Source organism: Cervus elaphus, chromosome 19 (genome assembly GCF_910594005.1).
Source record: "Cervus elaphus chromosome 19, mCerEla1.1, whole genome shotgun sequence".
NCBI classification, from domain to species: domain Eukaryota; kingdom Metazoa; phylum Chordata; class Mammalia; order Artiodactyla; family Cervidae; genus Cervus; species Cervus elaphus.
In genome coordinates, this window is record NC_057833.1 from 31,379,071 (window position 1) to 31,398,041 (window position 18,971).

The following is an 18,971-nucleotide window of genomic DNA, read 5'->3' on the forward strand; positions in this document are numbered from 1 at the left end:
TCCCACTCCTGAGCTTCCCACCCTATGACCTAATCATCTCCCAAAGGTCCTGTTTCCTAATATCATCACCTTTGGGGTTAGGATTTCAAGGTAAATAATAGGGGGACACAAAGAATCAATCCACAACAATGTCTTGGGCCCTTGTTCCTAGATCCCATTGTTTCCATCTCACAGTCTTGAGACATTGGTTAGATCTGGAGAGTCTGAGGAGGAAAAGGCCTGAGGTTCAGGGCGTAAGGTGATTCAAGATGGCAGCTCTGTGAGAAGTTACACAGAACGGAGCTCTGATCCACTGTGGAATTGTAAACCCACTGCTCTCATTTATGGTCCAGGAGAGGTGTAGGCAAGAACTGATTCTAGAAGTGCAGGACCTTCCTTTTCTCCATCCAAACTTGGAGCAGCTTTATTATCCCTTCTCCCCCTCATTGTCATTAGAGTGTTACTTGTGCAGTCACATCCCACTCTCCATGACCTCATGGTCTGTCATGGAATTTTCCAGGCAAGAATACTGGAGTGGTTTGCCATTCCCCTTTCCAGGGGATCTTCCTGACCCAGGGATCGAACTCAGGTCTCCTGCATCACAGGCAGATTCTTTACCACCTGAGCCACCAGGAAAGCCCTGTTGTCTTTAAGGGTATATCCAAAATGAACAAAAAGTAGGGATAATAGCTCAAAACTATAAAAACGTTTTATTGTCATTTTAAAACTTAGGACAATTTTCAAGGTCAAAAGTATATTCCTTCTGTCTGCCATCTCAGTATTTTCCTTGTCTCTTTGGCCTTAATTTTGTCTAGAAGCCCTTCTCTAAGGTAGCAAGATTTCGACTTCCAGAGGCTAACAAGTCTTCCAGAACCATCCTCAAAAAAATGCAGGTAATAGAACTGCTTTCTGAACCAAGCTCACTTTTGTCTCTGACATATAATACTTGCAGCCTGCTTCCAGAAATGCATTCAAAGTTCAGAGACATAGCATCTTTGACTTTTTGGAGCAAGAACTAATATGCAATTCACACAAGAACAAGCATCTTATTAAAGATGGTCAGAAGTTCACCAATTACTATTTCATGCCAATTCACCAAGTTCATTGTTATGCCTATGCACTTGATTTTTTTAAGACTTCCTATGTTCCTGATACTCGCCAAAAACAGGAAATTAAGCCTTCACCTATAGTGTAATATCTGATACCTAGTACATTACTAACAAATATTATATAAATGAAGGGTTCAATAAAAGAAAAGCCTACAAAACCTGTTTTAAAGATAAAGAGAATACATTTTTTAGAAAGGGTACTGAAGAGGAATGATCTAAGACTCACATACTAAATAAAATAGAACTTTAACTCCTACTTTACTGAAACCTAAATTTCCTGTACTTCATACTAAAAATATTGGATTCTTAAAACAGACATTCTTTTTCTTGAGAGGTAATCACTTACCATCATCAGACGTATCATTTATATCAAATGGTCACCCTGCCAGAGTATGTGGGGAACATTTTGAAACGATGAATAAGGCTCTTGTCAAACAAGTTATTCCTTACGTAAATACAAATTCATTTATAACTGACAAGGCAATGAAGAAAATTAGAATCATTTTGCTTGAGTTTTGACACAGGCAGACATCAAGGGCAGCTCAGGGACTTATCCTCTTGTCTACACCTACCCTTCCTCCTGAGTTTCTGCATATATCCACTGCCTTCTTCCCTTTCTCCTAGGTGTTGTGCTTAGGGTTTTATCATTCTCAGTCCTTCCTCACTTTCCCCCCAAATCCACTCACCCTAACCCTGTCCCAGAGCACCCCTCCTTTCACTATATACCCCATTGCAGTTAACAATGCTACCATCCACACACTCCCCAGTGAGAAACCTCAACATTGTTTTTAAATCCTCTTACCATCACTTTTTCTCCCTTTCAGCCAATCAGCCACCAAATCCTGACCTTACACCTTCCAAACACTGCCTGGATCTCTTAACTCTCTGTTGTCCCAGCTTCCTTCAGCTCTGGCTTGGGTGATTGCCATCATCATTTAATGTCCTGCTTATTATTTCATTCTGCTTCATTTAACCTCAACACTACCTTCAGAGTGATGCTTCCTAAGGCCCATTGACTTCACATTCCAGGATGTCTGGCTCTAGGTGAGTGATCACACCATCAAAATTATCTGGGTTGTAAAGATCTTTTTTGTACAGTTCTTCTGTGTATTCTTGCCACGTCTTCTTAATATCTTCTGCTTCTGTTAGGTCCTTACCAATTCTGTCCTTTATTGTGCCCATCTTTGCATGAATTGTTCCCTTGGAACTCTAATTTGCTTGAAGAGATCTCTAGTCTTTCCCATTATATTATTTTCCTCTATTTCTTTGCACTGATCACTGAGGAAGGCTCTCTTATCTCTCCTTACTATTCTTTGGAACTGTGCATTCAAATGGGTATATCTTTCCTTCTCTCCTTTGCTTTTTGCTTCTCTTCTTTTCAAGCTATTTGTAAGACCTCCTCAAACAGCCATTTTGCTTTTTTGCATTTATTTTCTTGGGGATGGTCTTGATCCCTGTTTCCTGTACAGTATCACAAACCTCCGTCCATAGTTCATCAGACACTCTGTCTATCAGGTCTAGTCCCTTAAATTTATTTGTCACTTCCACTGTATAATCATAAGGGATTTGATTTGGGTCATACCTGATTGGTCTAGTGGTTTTCCCCACTTTCTAAAATTTAAGTCTGAATGTGGCAATAAGGAGTTCATGATCTGAGCCACAGTCAGCTCCCGGTCTTGTTATTGCTGACTGTATAGAGCTTCTCCATCTTTGGCTGCAAAGAATATAATCAATCTGATTTCAGTGTTGGCCATCTGGTGATATCCATGTGTAGAGTCCTCTCTTGTGTTGTTGGAGGAGGGTGTTTGCTAGACATCCTGGAATGAAGTCAAGTGGGCCTTAGGAAGCATCACTACAAACAAATCCAGTGGAGGTGATGGAATTCCAGTTGAACTATTTCAAATCCTAAAAGATGATGCTGTGAAAGTGCTGCATTCAATATGTCAGCAAATTTAGAAAACTCAGCAGTGGCCACAGGACTGGAAAAGGTCAGTTTTCATTCCAATCCCAAAGAAAGGCATCCAAAGAATGCTCAAACTACTGCACAATTCCAATCATCTCACATGCTAGTAAAGTAATGCTCAAAAATCTCCAAGCCAGGCTTCAGCAATACGTGAACTGTGAACTTCCATATTTTCAAGCTGGTTTTAGAAAAGGCAGAGGAACCAGAGATCAAATTGCCAACATCCACTGGATCACTGAAAAAGCTAGAGTGTTCCAGAAAAACATCTATTTCTGCTTTATTGACTATGCCAAAGCCTTTGACTGTGTGGGTCACAATAAACTGTGGAAAATTCTTCAAGAGATGGGAATACCAGACCACCTGACCTGCCTCTTGAGAAACCTGTATGCAGGTCAGAAAGCAACAGACCTGGACACAGAACTGGACAATAGAACTGGACACGGAACAACAGACTGGTTCCAAATCGGGAAAGGAGTATGTCAAGGCTGTGTATTGTCACTCTGCTTATTTAACTTATATGCAGAGTACATCATGAGAAACACTGGGTTGGATGAAGCACAAGCTGGAATCAAGATTGCCAGGAGAAATATCAATAACCTCAGATATGCAGATGACACCACTCTTAGGGCAGAAAGTGAAGAACTAAACAACCTCTTGAAGAAAGTGAAAGAGGAGAGTGAAAAAGTTGGCTTAAAGCTCAACATTCAGAAAACTAAGATCATGGCATCCAGTTCCATCACTTCATGGCAAAGAGATGGGGAAACAGTGGCTGACTTTATTTTTTTGGGCTCTAAAATCACTGCAGATGGTGACTGCAGCCATGAAGATAAAAGACACTTACTCCTTGGAAGGATGGTTATGACCAACCTAGACAGCATACTAAAAAGCAGAGATATTACTTTTCCAATAAAGGTCTGTCTAGTAAAGGCTATGATTTTTCTAGTAGTCATGTATGGATGTGAGAGTTGGACTATAAAGAAAACTGAGCACTGAAGAATTGATGCTTTTGAACTGTGGTGTTGGTGAAAACCCTTGAGAGTCCCTTGGACTTCAAGGACGTCCATCCAGTCCATCCTAAAGGAGATCAATCCTGAGTGTTCATTGGAAGGACTGATGTTGAAGCTGAAACTCTAATACTTTGGCCGCCTGATGGGAAGAGCTGACTCATTTGAAAAGACCCTGATGCTAGGAAAGATTGAGGACAGGAGGGAAGCGGACGACAGAGGATGAGACAGTTGGATGTCATCACCTATTCGATGGACATGAGTTTGGGTAAACTCAGGGAGATGGTGATGGACAGGGAGGTCCATGGGGTTGCAAAGAGTCAGACACGACTGAGTGACTGAACTGAACTGAACCTTCAGAGTAATATTTCAAGTATATAAACATGATCATGTTGCTTGCTCTCATGTAAAAAATGTGTCATGAATTTCAAAATAAAGTTTTTTGAAATGCATAGTAGGACTCCGTCATCTTCAAGGTGAAGCCCAGGACCTCTTCATGGCCTTTGCAAAGCAGGATCTGACTCTTGAATTTTGATTTTCTATATGTACCAACAAACAACCATCCCAGCAAAAAATTTTAATGTGATATCAGGATATATAAATAGAAGGAGGTTATAGTTTTGCCATCCTCAACACTAACCAGATGCCACTATATTCAGAAAAACAGAATTTTACATTGTTTAAGAGGGAAGCCTCTGAATGTAGGCTGCTGGAATTCATATCCTGTCTCCTCTACTTTCCAGCTCTGTGACTTTGAGCATGTTCTTTAACATCCTTATGTTTTAGTTTCCTCATCAATAGATGGGAATAAGATTATTCGTCTTATAGAGATTTTGTAGCAACTAAATTAATTAAGATAGGTAGAGCACTATTAAATAATAAATTTTAGTGTTCCGATGTCTGTGGTACTTCAGGAGAAACACTAACTAATGGAGCATAGCCTGGGAAGGTGACCAGAATAAAAAAAGACATTGAGTCATGTTATGTGAAGAACAGTTAAATAAAATGCAGTGCATAGTGAAGAAGTGTTGGCAGGATTATACAGCTGTACTAAAACATCTGGAAAACAATCCAGAGTGTAGACTCAGGAACAATAGTGGAACTCTATGAAAATAGACTCCAATTCAAATTACAGAAACACTTTCCATTAGATACAAATGTCCACCAATGGGAGGGGTTTTCTCCAGAGAAAATGGGTTCCCCACCGCTCGAGCTGTTTTGTTTAACCTATAATTAGATAACTCATTGTTTAGAATATTCTAAAAGGATTGAAGTTACTAGATAGAAGGGAGAAGAATAACTTTTAAAGGTCTTATGAGTCTCAGATCACAAGAGTTTGAACTATCAGTTGATAGTAAGTAGGTGTTTCTAGAAATTGATTATTTTTGGTAAACTGTATAAAGCGTAAATATCACTAACATCAGCTTAAACATTGCTCTTTGGGGTCACAACGAATCAGACACAACAGAGCAACTGAACTGATCATCAGCTTAGGTTGATTTATCATCCAGTTTCTCTCAATAAGGGCTTCCCAGGTGGCTAGCGTTAAAGAATCTGCCTGCTAATGCAGGAGGTGTGGGTTCCATCCCTGGGTCAGGAAGACCCCCTGGAGGAGGAAATAGCAACCCACTCCAGTATTCTTGCTGGGAAAACCCCTTAATAAAGGAGTCTGGAGGGCCAGTCCATAGGGTCATAAAGAGCTGGACACAACTGAGTGACTGAGCATGTGAGCATGTTACCTCAATAAACAGTGCTGTGTAAACTCAATGTCTAGCATATACCCCAGCATCTGAGGCATTCTCCCTGGCCCAAGATTCATAAAGGGCAAGATGTCCTTAAGTGGCAGATGTCCTCTGCCACTGTCCTCCAGTGGCAGCTATCTCTAGCTATCGCAGCTGCATTTTCCTTAAAAGAAACAATGACAATTTTCCTTTGCTACTCCTGGTTTGCCATGCTTATTTTCATTCATTGACATGTTCTGAAAGCAATATGGCAAAAGTAAGTTTGAAAAGAGCTTTACTTTGACATTACATATCAGTTTAAATAGAATGAGAAACTTCAGAAACAAAGAAGTGAGTCATCTCTTGACCCTGACACAACTTGAAGCTTTGAGATAAGTCCATTAAGGAGAGCTCCTTGAGTTCCTTCCATGTGCTCAGTCACTTCAATCATGTCTGACTCTTTGAGACCCCAGGGACTAGCCCAGGCTCCTCTGTCCATGAGATTTCCCAGGCAAGAATACTGGACTGGGTTGCCATTTCCTTCTCCAGGGGATCTTTCTGACCCAGAGATCAAACCCAGGTCTTCCACATTGCAGGCAGACTCTTTACCGTCTGAGCCACCAAGGAAGTCCAATAATTTCATTTTAAAAATAAAGAAACAGGCTAAGTTATGCTTAATTGCCAACTCAAAGCCACATGGTCAATAAGGAAGGAGGCAGAGAGTCACACAGTGACCAATAAAAATGGAATGCGCTTGCCTCCTGGTGTGTCTCAGTTGTGCCACAAACGTCTCCTTACTTGTTCTGTGCTCGCTCTCTCTGTATCATCAAGCCAAATGAGCCTCAAATCATCTCAGATCTTTAGAGTAGGGGAGGCCTGCTTGTTGTTCTCCATGGCCCCAAACCGCCTTTCTTTCTCAGAAACACACCAAGGCCAGTCCTTAAATCTGAGTATAAACCTTGACGGTAGAGTTTGTGCTTGGACTTCATTCTTTGACCTGGATTTGTCTGGACTAGCAAGTTAGGATGTCTCCCCCATGTAGCTAGCACTCAAACTCAACTCCTGGTCCCTGACACGGGACTCTTCCTTACCAATGCCAGCACAATAGAGATGTTATAATTTAATCATTAGTTTTCAGCCGGCATGACAAGGCAGACGGTGCTGTAATTGACTGTGAATCACACAGCATCAAAGTTAGTACATGACTGAGAGCCTATGCTGCAACTTGACCTTTAGAACTTGGTATTGCCCATGCAGTGGGGTCCAAGAAAATCAATATCATGAAGGGAGTAGAACCAAGAATCACTACTTTAAAAGAGAGGCTCATCTTATATTGATACTTCAGAAGCAAAAGGCAAGGGCAATGATGAACCCCAGTGCACCAATTATCAACTCCTCCCAGACTTGGTTTTCACCAGCTCTTCTTCACACTACAGTTATATAACATGGACTCTCCACTTCAAGAACTTTTGACCTCCCACCCAGCCACCACATACTATCCTCACATCAATGAGCCTATTCAATTGCCCTTTTCTTCCTCTTCTTTGGCTTTCAACTCCCCCTGCCTCCAATTGTTGGAGGTAGGTATTACACCCTTCATTTTTACAGATAGGGAAGCTGAGGTTCAGAGATGCTGATTAACTCATTCCATGTCACAGAGCAAGGAAGGAAGGAACGAAAGTGAGAGGTAAAAGCAATTCCATCTGCCTCCCTGTTCCGTGCTGCCTCTTTCCAATTTAGGGATAGGCAGGTGGGTTGAAGAAAAAATAGGATTCCAAATTCTGTCAGTCACTCATTTTCTTAGGTGGTTTATCTTAGTCCCATGGGTTCTTAGCGCATATTGTAGAACCCAAGATCTTATAAGATACAAAACATAGGGAATGGGAGGCTTTAATCAAACTTCTTCAAGGTATTTATATTATTTATGGGGCTTTCTCGGTAACTAAATTATCATTACACCAGGCATTTTCCAGACAATGGTGAAAACTTAGGTTTAAAAGAGGACTAAATATTTCATTTAATATTTGTAAGAGTCTTTCACCACAGAATCCAAGCAGTTAGAATAGGCTTTTCTTCAACCCGTATCCATCAAAAAAGAGTCACTATTCTTATTGCAGAAAGTTTTTTTTTTTTTCCTTTTATCTTTAAATACAGGCCTTTCCACTAGGTCAAAGCTGGATTTACAATTTAAAATATATTTTCCTTTGCCTGCCTAGTGCCTTTTGCATTGTAAATTTTTCTTTTACAATTAGATCCATTTGCCTTTTACCTACAGCTTAAAAAGCTATCCAAGAAAACTAAAATAACGAAGTCTCAATATTGACATGTGGCCTAGAATATCTCTGATAGCTCTTTCAACTTTAAAAGGCCAGTATTTAATGACTTCTTTGAATTTTGTCTCAAATAATGGTCTTAATTTGGCATATTAGATATATTAGAATATTTAAGTAAATAAACATTTATATACATATAAATAAATGGCTGCCAATAGTGCCAGATTACTTATTTTAATTAATCCTCACACAACAAATTTTGAAGGCTGCATTAGTATTCCCACTTTATAGATAAGGAGATTGAGACTCAAAGAAGGTAATTAGCTTGCATCCACTTTAATATTAATAGGAAAAGAGCAGAAATGGAGTTTGAACTCAGTTTCTTCTGCTTCCAGAGTTAATGATTTCTTTTTTTAAGTTTGCTTTACATTCTTTTATTTTTTGTAATTTTTATTGGATTTCAGTTGATTTATAACCTTGTGTTGCTTTCAGGTGTACGGCAGAGTGAATCAGTTATGCACATACTTGTATCTACCCCTCTTTTCTTCTGAATTTTTAACTCTTTTTAATGGATAAAACACTTATTACCCAAAATCTTGAAAAGTGTCAGTACAGAGCAGTACACAATGAAAAGTACCCCCAGCCCACAACTCTCATCCCAGCCACTCAGTTCTCCTCAGAATCAGTGATCAATTTCCAGTATATTCTTCCACACATATTTTTATACAAATGCAAACAAATGTTTTATATTTTCCTTCTTTTAATTCAAATTAAAATTAGTATTCTAGTACTAGAATTATATTAATCTAGTATTCAAATTATTCATATTAAGCACATAAAACAAAGCTTGGAAGCAAATCTTAAACACTTTTTTTAATCTATAAATTTATTTATTTTAATTGGAGGATAATTACTTTACATTATTGTATTGGTTTTGCCATACATTGACATGAATCCGCCACAGGTGTACATGTGTTCCCCATCCTGAACCCCCCTCCCACCTCCCTCCCCATCCCATCCCTCTAGGTCATCCCAGAGGAAGCAAATCTTAAACACACATTTTTAAAAAAGCAATGAAATAACTCTATCTCAGACTGCTATCATATCAGTGCAGAGAAAGAAGAAGGAATTTCACTAACTTATGAACCCAGTGTATTCTGACCCTATACCCTTAGGAAGATATGTTTTAAGGATAAAAAGAACTGCAAAGAAATCTGGACTTTACTTATTTGTTTCTTGTTGGTAGTGGAGCAGGGTAGTTATCCTAAAACTGTTTTGAGTATATTGTAGAATAGAGAAAAATAAACAAACTAATGTAATTGGAAATCAAAGGTTATCATGTGAGAGAGGGAGACATAGATATGAGAAAAGTGGGAAAGAAACCCCTGTGCTGCTGGATTAGAATATTATGGACTGAACATTTGTATCCCCCCATTTATATGTTAAAGCCCTAACATTCAAAGAGATGGTATTTGGAAGACTTCCCAGGTGACTCAGACGGTAAAGAGTCTGCCTACAATGCAGGAGACCCAGGTTCAGTCCCTGGGTTGGGAAAATCTCCTGAAGAAGGAAATGGCAACCCACTCTAGTATTCTTGCCTGGAAAATCCCATGGACAGAGGAACCTGGTAGGCTACAGTCCATGGGGTTGCAAAGAATCAGACACGACTGAGCAACTTCACTTTCACTCTTTTTTCAGATTCTTTTCTCATATAGGTCATTACAGAGTATTGAGTTCCTTGTGCTATACTGTGGGTTCTTATTAGTCATTTATTTTATATGTAGTAGCGTGTATATGTCAATCTCAACCTCCCAATTTATCCCTCCCCCCACTTACACCCTGGTAACCATAGTTCATCTTTTATATCTGTGATTCTATTCCTATTTTGTAAATAGGTTCATTTGTACCATGTTTTCAGATGAGGCATGAGTTTTGGAGTTGGACAGACTTGGGTTGAAATTCTGACTCCACCACTTAATAGCTACGTGACCTCAGAAATTTACTTCCTTTTCCAAATATCAATTTCCTTTCCTGGTAAATAGAAAAAGCTTTCATAAGGGTTACTGTCAGAATTAAATAAAGCAATGCATATAAATGCATTATTTATATGGATCTAAAGAAATACTTCACACCTTTATGTTTATTATTATCATTTCTAGTTTTTCTCTATTAAAAGCTCCTATTATAGTTTATCCACCTTGATTTTTGCCTGAAATAGAGCAAGAATTGAATCACATTCACCAAGACGAGATGGACGGTTTCAGCATAAATCTGTCATTTGCACTAATCTAGCAGACACATGTGAGTTGTGAGCAGGTTTTCTCACCCCAACTGTGTATGTGTGATGCCTGATAGAATGTTTAACCATTAAAACTGGTTTTAAATATGCAGCATGAAGAGAATCAAACTGAACATCAGATGTGGTTATCCACTTGAAAAACTCATTAAGAAATGAATTATTGTGTAGTGGACTAATTAAGACCACGGAGAAATGTGTTTTCCATTTCTGCATAGAACTTTTCAAAAAATGAATTAAACGGAAGGGCCATTGATTAGTATGGCCAATTTGGGGGAAAAAATTTTTTTTTTCTCTGATTTCCTCCAAATGGAAAACACTAACTATTTGCTGAGAGTCCACTCAATGCCATTCAGTATTTTAAATCAGCTGTATGGTAATTCTTTATGATATTTGCTACTATTTCGATTTCCTTGATGAGAAAAAATGAGGCTTGGGGAAGTTTAACAATGTATTTAGGTTATATAATTAGTACATTGTGGAGCTGTAGTAATTATGGAGGGATTTCAATCTGAAACTAATTTCAAATTTCTTTCAATTAAGCCCTGAGATCATCATTTCTGATAGCTGTTATGACTGTAAATGTGATGCAAAACTTATTTCATTACATCACATGCATAACAATCTTATACTAAACCCCATATCCACACTTGTCTGACCAGTCTGTCTCCTCATCTAGATACACCATAAGCTCCATAGAGAAGGGTCATGCAGTTGTGTTCATCACTATATCTCCAACACCCAGGCTCAGTGACTGCCACAGGGTTACATCTTCAATAACTATTTGTTGAATGAAGAAATGAATGCTGATTTAACTGAAAGGAATAGAGTGCACTCCAGTCATCCTTTCACAGGTGGCACCTTAAAGGTTGGGGAGTACAAGGATGGAGTGTTTTGTCTGCACTTAAGCAATTAGTGATAGAATGGAATGTTAGAAGCCCAGAGCCTCCAGATGGCTGAGCTCAATGAGCCAAGTTACTAGCAGGTTAAAGAACAGGTACATTATTTAACGTGAGCTGTGTCCTCCTGAAACAAATCAAGTGCATCACAATTACATGAACACAAGTTGGTCCACGTGTATGACAAAAGTCATAATTGACTCCCATACCCATCTCCAGGCAGAGGAGTCCATACGTGGTCAACCCAGCTATTAAGAAGCACCCTGCACTAACAAATCAGACAATTCAGAGAATCATTCCTATTTGATCCTTTTCAAAGAGGCTACAATGTTCAGTGATAAACTTCTTTACCTCTATAGATGAAGAGCAAGTGGAACTATTCACTCAGTCTTCCAGGCATCAAATGGGGTAGAAAGGTCTTTACATTCCTGTTGTGAGGCATTGTCAAGAGGCTATTCAGTACCACTTGCTAGTCCTTCAGATGGTAACATTTAAGGTGTGAACAGAGAAATAGGAATCCGACAAAGAAATGGAATAAGCAGCTCAAGAGTAAGAAAGAGAACCAAGAGAGCATTGCTCTTTAAGTCAAGGTGGTAACACACTTTTAGAAGGAAACAACCAAAAATATCAAATTTGGCAAACTGAGAGAAATAACAAATTCAGCAAACTTATTTAAGGTGTGGAAAGACAAGAAGCTATTGGCATACCCACTGGGAAGTTGTAGCACCCTTAGAAAGAGCAGCTCGGGTAAAGCGCAAATGTCGATGTATTATTCTGTCTCTTCCATGAACTATCCTTAGAAGCAGAGATGGGTGGCCTGGTGCCTGCACATGGAACACACTTACAAATGCTGTCTAACAGATACTTGAATGACTTAATTAAAGCAAGGTATAGTAGTTCCCTTTGGAAGAAAACATTCCAAAGATATTTAAAACTGCTCTTAATAAGAAGTACCAATGTTTTATAAATTAAATCACTAAGTCTAAAATTATCACCCTTCAGTTGGCTTCTCCCTCCAAAGGCCCTGGAGTCAAAACAACTCAATTCCTGGGGAGAACATGTAATTTGCCGCCTGCAAGAGATAAAGTCCCATGCATTAGAAGCATTCCTAAATTTCTGTGCTTCAAATGACCTTTTAAGTTGCTGCTGTGATGTCATTAGTGTTACAATTTTACACAAGATTAGACATGTAATTAGGTGTTAAATAGTTCCGCTGGCTCCTGCTTGCTATTTAATAAAGCAGAATGCATTAAGAGCACCCCATATGCAGAGCTCAAGGCCACTGACAATAGAAAACTGCATCCACTTTGCTCTTCCCTACCTTGTATGCCACTTGTCCTTGCAGCTGTCACCTTGAGGAAATGAGAAGCCACAGCACAGTATCACTCATAGAACTGTTACTCTCCAGCTGAAACTTCTAGAAGCAAGGAGAGTCTCCATTAAGAACTCAGGTGAAACCAGAACCTGAGAATTTTTAGCAGAGTTTCCCACCTTGGCTGCACATCAGAGTCACCCGGAAAGCTTTTTAAAAAATTCTGACGCCAGAGACCCACCCCTAGAGATTCTCACTGGTCTGGTTTGAGATCTAGGCACCAGAATTTTTTTAATTCCTCCCAATGATTATACTGTTCAGCCAGTGTTCAGAGTCACTGCACTTATGCTCCTCTGACTCGAGATGAGTATCAAGGTGAATGAGGAAGTATAATACTTCAGATTTCATTATCTCAATATCTCAGAAAACTGTTTTCTCTCTGCCTCTAACCCATAAGAAAAAGAAAATCAATAGTCTCAATGTACAAGTACAAGGCTCCTTAATTAGATTTTTTTACAAAAAGATAAATCTAACTCACTACTCTTAAAATTATGAACAAGGAAGAAAAGAAGTAAACTAATGTTTAGCATGTGCCTTGATTTATTCAAGGTACTTTTGCATCTGTTAACTTACTAATCTTCCAAGCAACCCAGAAAGATAAGTATTATTATTTCCATTTTTACAACTGGGGAAACTAAGACATGGAAATGTTAAACTGACTTGTTCAAAGTCACACGGTTGGTAGGTGGCGATGCCAAGAGGCAAACATCTGACTCTCTTGCTCACATTTTTATTAGAATATGCTGCCATTTCTAAAGAAAACCTTACTGAGTGATAGTTCAGCAAGTAATAGAAACTTTCTGTCCAAGTCAACAAAAGAGACAGAGGGAGGGGCTTCCCTGGTGGCCCACGGTAAAGAATCCACTTGCCAATGTGGAAAACACGGGTTCCATCCCTGGTCCAAGAAGATTCCGCATGCCTCTAAGCAACTAAACCCATGTGCCACAAATCTAAGCCTGAGCTCTAGAGCCCGGGAGCTGCAACTACTAACGCCTGAGCACTTAGAGTCTGTGCTCTGCAACAAAAAAAGCCACCGCTATGAGAAACCCACGCGCCGCAACTAGTGTAGCCCCAGCTCACTGCAACTAGAGAAAGCCCACACACAGCAACGAAGACCTAGCCAAACCAAAAATAAATATGTATTTTTTTAAAAAAGACAGAGAGTCAGAAGGAGCAGTCCAATCAGGAGAAGAAAAGCGAGGAGGTAGGGAATGAGAAAAAGGAACAGCATCCTGAGCTCAGGAAATGATCTGAAATGAGACAGCAGCTCGTCCAGCAGTAGGGAGCCACAACACAGGAGGACAACGTCAGAACCTATGGTCTTGTTACTAAGCAAGGGCCCATACAATGGCACCAGCTTTTGAGAAAAGAAAGTGCTTTGTTGTGAGGTTGACCAGCAAGAAGACAGGAGGCAACCCTCTCAAATCTGTCTCTGAGATCCAGAGATCAAGGTGGATTTTAAAGGGTTAGGAGAATTGCAAACTTGGAAGCTGATTGGCTATTCTGCAATCAGTCTATATAAACTACTACTACTTCTGGAATCCAAGTTTTCCTTACTGAAGGACTTGTTGCTTCATAAAGGGCTCTGGGGGCAACATTATTATTCTTTGAGTTCCAGAGACAAGATTCGTGGCCCAGGGTCATCTTGAAGACCAAAGTTTCCATCCCGCACATGCACAATGCTGTCTCTATAAAATAACTGCAGATTTGATTAATCAACAACCTGCTTTAAGGAAGCAAAACCAGTTTAAGCTGGTCAGTATTTCACATGCTGTTTTGGTCATACTTTCCAACAACAGATACTTAGATGGTCAAGGCAGACAGCGAACATGACCAGTGCATCACTGTGTGTCCTGCATTGTGCCAAAAGAGGGCATAAGACACAGCCATGCCCTGGAATGCCCACGGCATTGCTCTACCAGAGGCGGGTACCAAGAACAGGGAACCGGGCTGAGGAAGCTGTTTGCGGGGGTGAGAAAAAGCTTCACAGAAGAGATGACACCTGAGATGGCCTTGGAAACACTTGAGGAACTCACTCACCTGGCAGGAAAGGGAGGCAGAGAGAAAATGTGAGCTGAGTCAGAGCAGTAGAAACCCACGGAGGTGTACGCCTGAGAAATGGAAAGAGGCCCTCTATAAATTCCCAAGGCAAAGAAATTGTTACATTCTCCCCAACTCCTGCTTTCATTCAAAGCTGAGATTATGTCTTTTAGGGGATCTGGTTTTCAGACCATACTTACCTGCAATCATATAGTCGAGGCTCAGCCAGGTTCACCCCAGCTCCTGGTCTTTTGATGACAGAATTCATTCCAGGTTTCCTCCCCCTGCCCTCAGCCCCAAGCATCCACCATTACAGGTCTCTTTTCCACACTAGGATTCCAAATTACAGAATTATATAAAGTGGTTTCTTTGTCTCCAAATCAGTTTTCTAATCACAATTCAAATGAGGTATTCCTTGTCTTATAAAGTGAACAGAGTTAATTACTTGAGACATTCAGGAGAGCTGCATTTGAGCTGAGGGACCCACCAAACCAACTCCCGTTAACATATTCTGGGTGTTTCTTTGAAGCCTGGAACTTTTTTCAACCTCCACAGAACCTTTATAGTGTTGTCCTTAAAACTACTCATTTAATTTTAATTAACAACAAACTTAGCAGGTTTTAAATAACAGTTTGTAAAAGAAAACTGGGGTGGAGAAACTCCAAATCCACTTCTTAGGATAAGCTGAGGAATCATTAAGTCCTTTCCAACAATTGTTAGACAGTTAATTAGAATAAGTATACCTTTCATCTCTTCCCTTCTGTATCATCTTCAAACAGCAGCTTAAGGGTGCAATGCTGAAATGACACAGTCTGAAGAGCATTGTTAAGTATATTAAAATCACCACAGCCCCCTTCACTTGGTTTCAAGTCATTTATAATATGTATGGTGTGTCTATTAAAGCCTGGCTTATAACTGGTAACAGGATGGTGGGATTTATTGCTTTACCTGAATTCAAAGTGTGCCCCTTTTTTTGTCTGCTCCAACCCAACCCTTGAGGAGTGACTAAAAAGATCAGAAGATCCCACCAGAGTCAGTGTTGAAATACCTTCCTGAAGGTTTAAGCCAATCTTCATTCTTATAAAGTAGGTCATTTAGCTTACATGGTGACTCGGATGGTAAAGAATCTGCCTGCAATGCAAGTAGACCCGGGTTCAATCCCTGGGTCAGGAATATCCCCTAGAGAAGGGAATGGCAATTCATTGCAGTATTCTTGCCTGGAGAACTCTATGGACAGAGGAACCTGGTAGGCTATAGTCCATGAGGTCGCAAAGAGTCAGATGCGACTGAGCAACTAACACACACACACACAAAATCATTCTTATTTCCTAAAGACTGTCTGTGCTTTCCTAATGGCTCAAAGGTTAAAGAATCTTCCTGCAAAGCGGGAGACCCAGGTTCAATCCCTGGGTTGGGAAGATCCCCTGGAGAAGGAAATAGCAACCCACTCCAGTACTCTTGCCTGGAAAATGCATGGACAGAGGAGCCTGATGGGCTACAGTCCATGGGGCTGCAGAGTCAGACACCACAGAGCAACTAACACTTTCACTTTCACTTCCAAAGACTGTCTAGTTCTAATAAATTTAATTCCTATTCTATCATATGTGTTTTAAAGATGTTCAAAAGGAAACTTAAATAACTTTAAATGTCCCAGATCCCAGAGCTAAGCAGATTCAACTTCTAGATCTTTTTGAAACTGTCCAGGGCATCCATTCAGGTGTATCTTTTCATTCCTGTCACTCATCCTGAGAGACTAAGGGTAGAAGTATTGTATCTTGCATCTGTACTGGTTATCAAACCCCAAGCACTTCCCATTGCCTCTGTTCCTTCTATCTCTGATGCTGACCCAAGGGTTACAGAAGGAGATCTATTCCCAGACCTATTTCCAGGAAGTCAGTACACAATGATTTAAATACACTTTAATTCATCCTTCAATGTACTGAGTCACAAAATTTTGGAGCTGAGAAGGATCTCAGAGGTTACCAATTTCAAACTTTCCATGTTACAGATTAAAAACAACTAAGCCCCTGCAAAGATAAGTGCCTTCTCAAGGCCACACAGCTAATTAGTAAAAAAAATATTAGGCCAATAACCACTGATTCTTAGTATATGTTCTGAGTCCTAGGGGCTTCATGTTTCCTCCAAATATCAGCATCATCAAGAGCCTGCTAGAAATGCAAAATCTTGGGCTCCCTCCCTACACTCACTGAATCAGAATCTGCATGGTCACAAGATCTCCAGGTAAACCCTACGTACATTGAGAATCACTGGGCTAGACTAGAACATATCTTTCTCCAGAAAGCACAAGGATTGGAGACAAGCAGACATGGCTCCACCTTTTCTAAATGTGAGCAAATAGCTCAGTCTCCTAAAAGCATCATTTGTAGCCTGGAAATAATAGCATTATCTACCTTGAATGGTTTTCATAATATAAGCATCACATAGATATCGGCATACACATTTCATGACACATACATAGATAATATATGCAAATTGCCTGGCATATAGTAGCTAATATGGTGTGTGCATGCTCAGTCACTTCAGTCATGTCTGACTCTTTGCAACCCTATGATCTGTAGCCTGCCAGGCTCCTCTGGCATGAGATTCCTCCAGGCAAGAATATTGGAAGGGTTGCCATGCCCTCCTCCAAGGGATCTTCCCAACCCAGGGGTAGAACCCAAGCCTCCTGTGTCTCCTGCATTGCAGGTGGGTTCTTTACCCGCTGAGCCACTGGGGAAGCCCAGATATAGTATATAGTACTTATCATTTCCAATCTCAGGCTTAGCAATAATATTATGCTCAACCTAAAGGAAATCCATGAGTGACCACGCATCCATGAAGGAATCACCTTTCTTCCTTTTCTCTATTTGTTAAATATCATTTTAACTTTTATATATGTGACTAAGAGTGTTATGATATTTCATATTTCTAACTTCAAAATGAAAGAACTAATCCCCAAACTGTGTTATAACCAAAAGAACACAACAGTCTTCTAACATCTTGACTCCAGATCCTATAAACGTGGCCCTTAGGAGCAGTGAATATCTGCTGCCACTCATGCCATGATTTTCTCAGACACTCAACTGCAAGGGATGAACCTTCAGCTTTGGCAACAGTTGAATACATTTAAAAGATGATCTCTCGTCACTAACGTGTCACATCTTCAGTATCAAGGAAAAGAGCTTGAAGAGGAACAGAGGAATAGAACCAACCCTGAACCAAAACTTTGGAAAAATATAGAATGCCAAACTGGACCGAATATAGAGAGTTCCCTGGTGGTCCAGTGGTTAGGACTTGGCGCTTCCACTGCAGGGGACACAGGCTCAATCCCTGGTTGGGGAACTAAGATCCCACATGCTGCACAGAGCGGCTAATAAATAAGTAAAACTCTACCAAATTATATTTTCGGAGGCGATCTCTTGGAGGGAATATGATAATAACATCAATTAGAAAACACATTTCCCTAAAGCAGTGCCTCTTCATCCTAGCAATGCATTAGAAACAACTAGGAAGCTTTAAAAAAAAAAAAAACTGAATGCACGTTTTTGAGGGAGAGATCCAGGCTTCAGTATTTTTTAAGATTCCCATTTGACTTAAATGTGCAGCCAGGGTTGAGAACTGCTGCCCTACAGCAAGAAAAACCTGGTCTTATTTAAGATGGTCAATTCACCAAGATTTATTGATGCTATTGATACCGAGGGGTTACCTAGGTGGCACTAGTGGTAAAGAATCTGCCTGTCAATGCAGAAGACATGAGACATGGGTTCAATCCCTGAGTTGGGAAGATCCGTTGGAGGAAGGCATGGCAACCCACTCCAGTATTCTTGCCTGGAGAACGCCATGCACAGAGGAACCCGGCAGGCTACAGTCCAGGGTGTCCCAAAAAGTCAGACAGGACTGAAGCGACTGAACAGGCATTGATACAAAGTTCCCCAAACTTTAAGGAATGGCTTTAACTTCAGTGTGTATCTCTTCTAGGTCTTTTCGCCACTCCTCCAGGACTTCCACCTTAAGGAAAGGAGCCCCTGGACCAACATCCTCTAAGATGTTTATATGGACCAGTGGCCGGACTTCTTCATCTTACAGACATGATGAGAAAAGGTAAATCACTGGGACTCACAGGGCTTTTTGGAATCATTTAACCAGAATACACAGAAAGCCCACCAACGAGAAAGCATTAGGCAACTGAGCTTTCTACTTTGCGAGCGTTAGGGTAGGATGGGCTCTGTGTTGAAGGAACAGGGTTTCAGACACTTTGGCCTTCTCTTCCTTGTACTCACCAAGTTCACTCCTACTACATAGCTTTGCAAAAGCT

General features: G+C 40.2%; 1 protein-coding gene across 4 annotated transcripts in view; it reads left to right on the forward strand.

Annotated features, from left to right (window-relative positions):
• The window catches only part of KCNMB2 (potassium calcium-activated channel subfamily M regulatory beta subunit 2), a 286,689-nt gene that overhangs the window by 232,029 nt on the left and 35,689 nt on the right, over positions 1 to 18,971 (forward strand). For all 4 annotated transcript variants that reach the window (XM_043875416.1, XM_043875417.1, XM_043875415.1 and 1 more), the window contains one exon: positions 18,635 to 18,757. In XM_043875416.1, coding sequence (XP_043731351.1) covers positions 18,702 to 18,757 — 56 coding nt within the window. In that variant the 5' untranslated portion in view covers positions 18,635 to 18,701. The remainder of the gene's footprint in view (positions 1 to 18,634; positions 18,758 to 18,971) is intronic.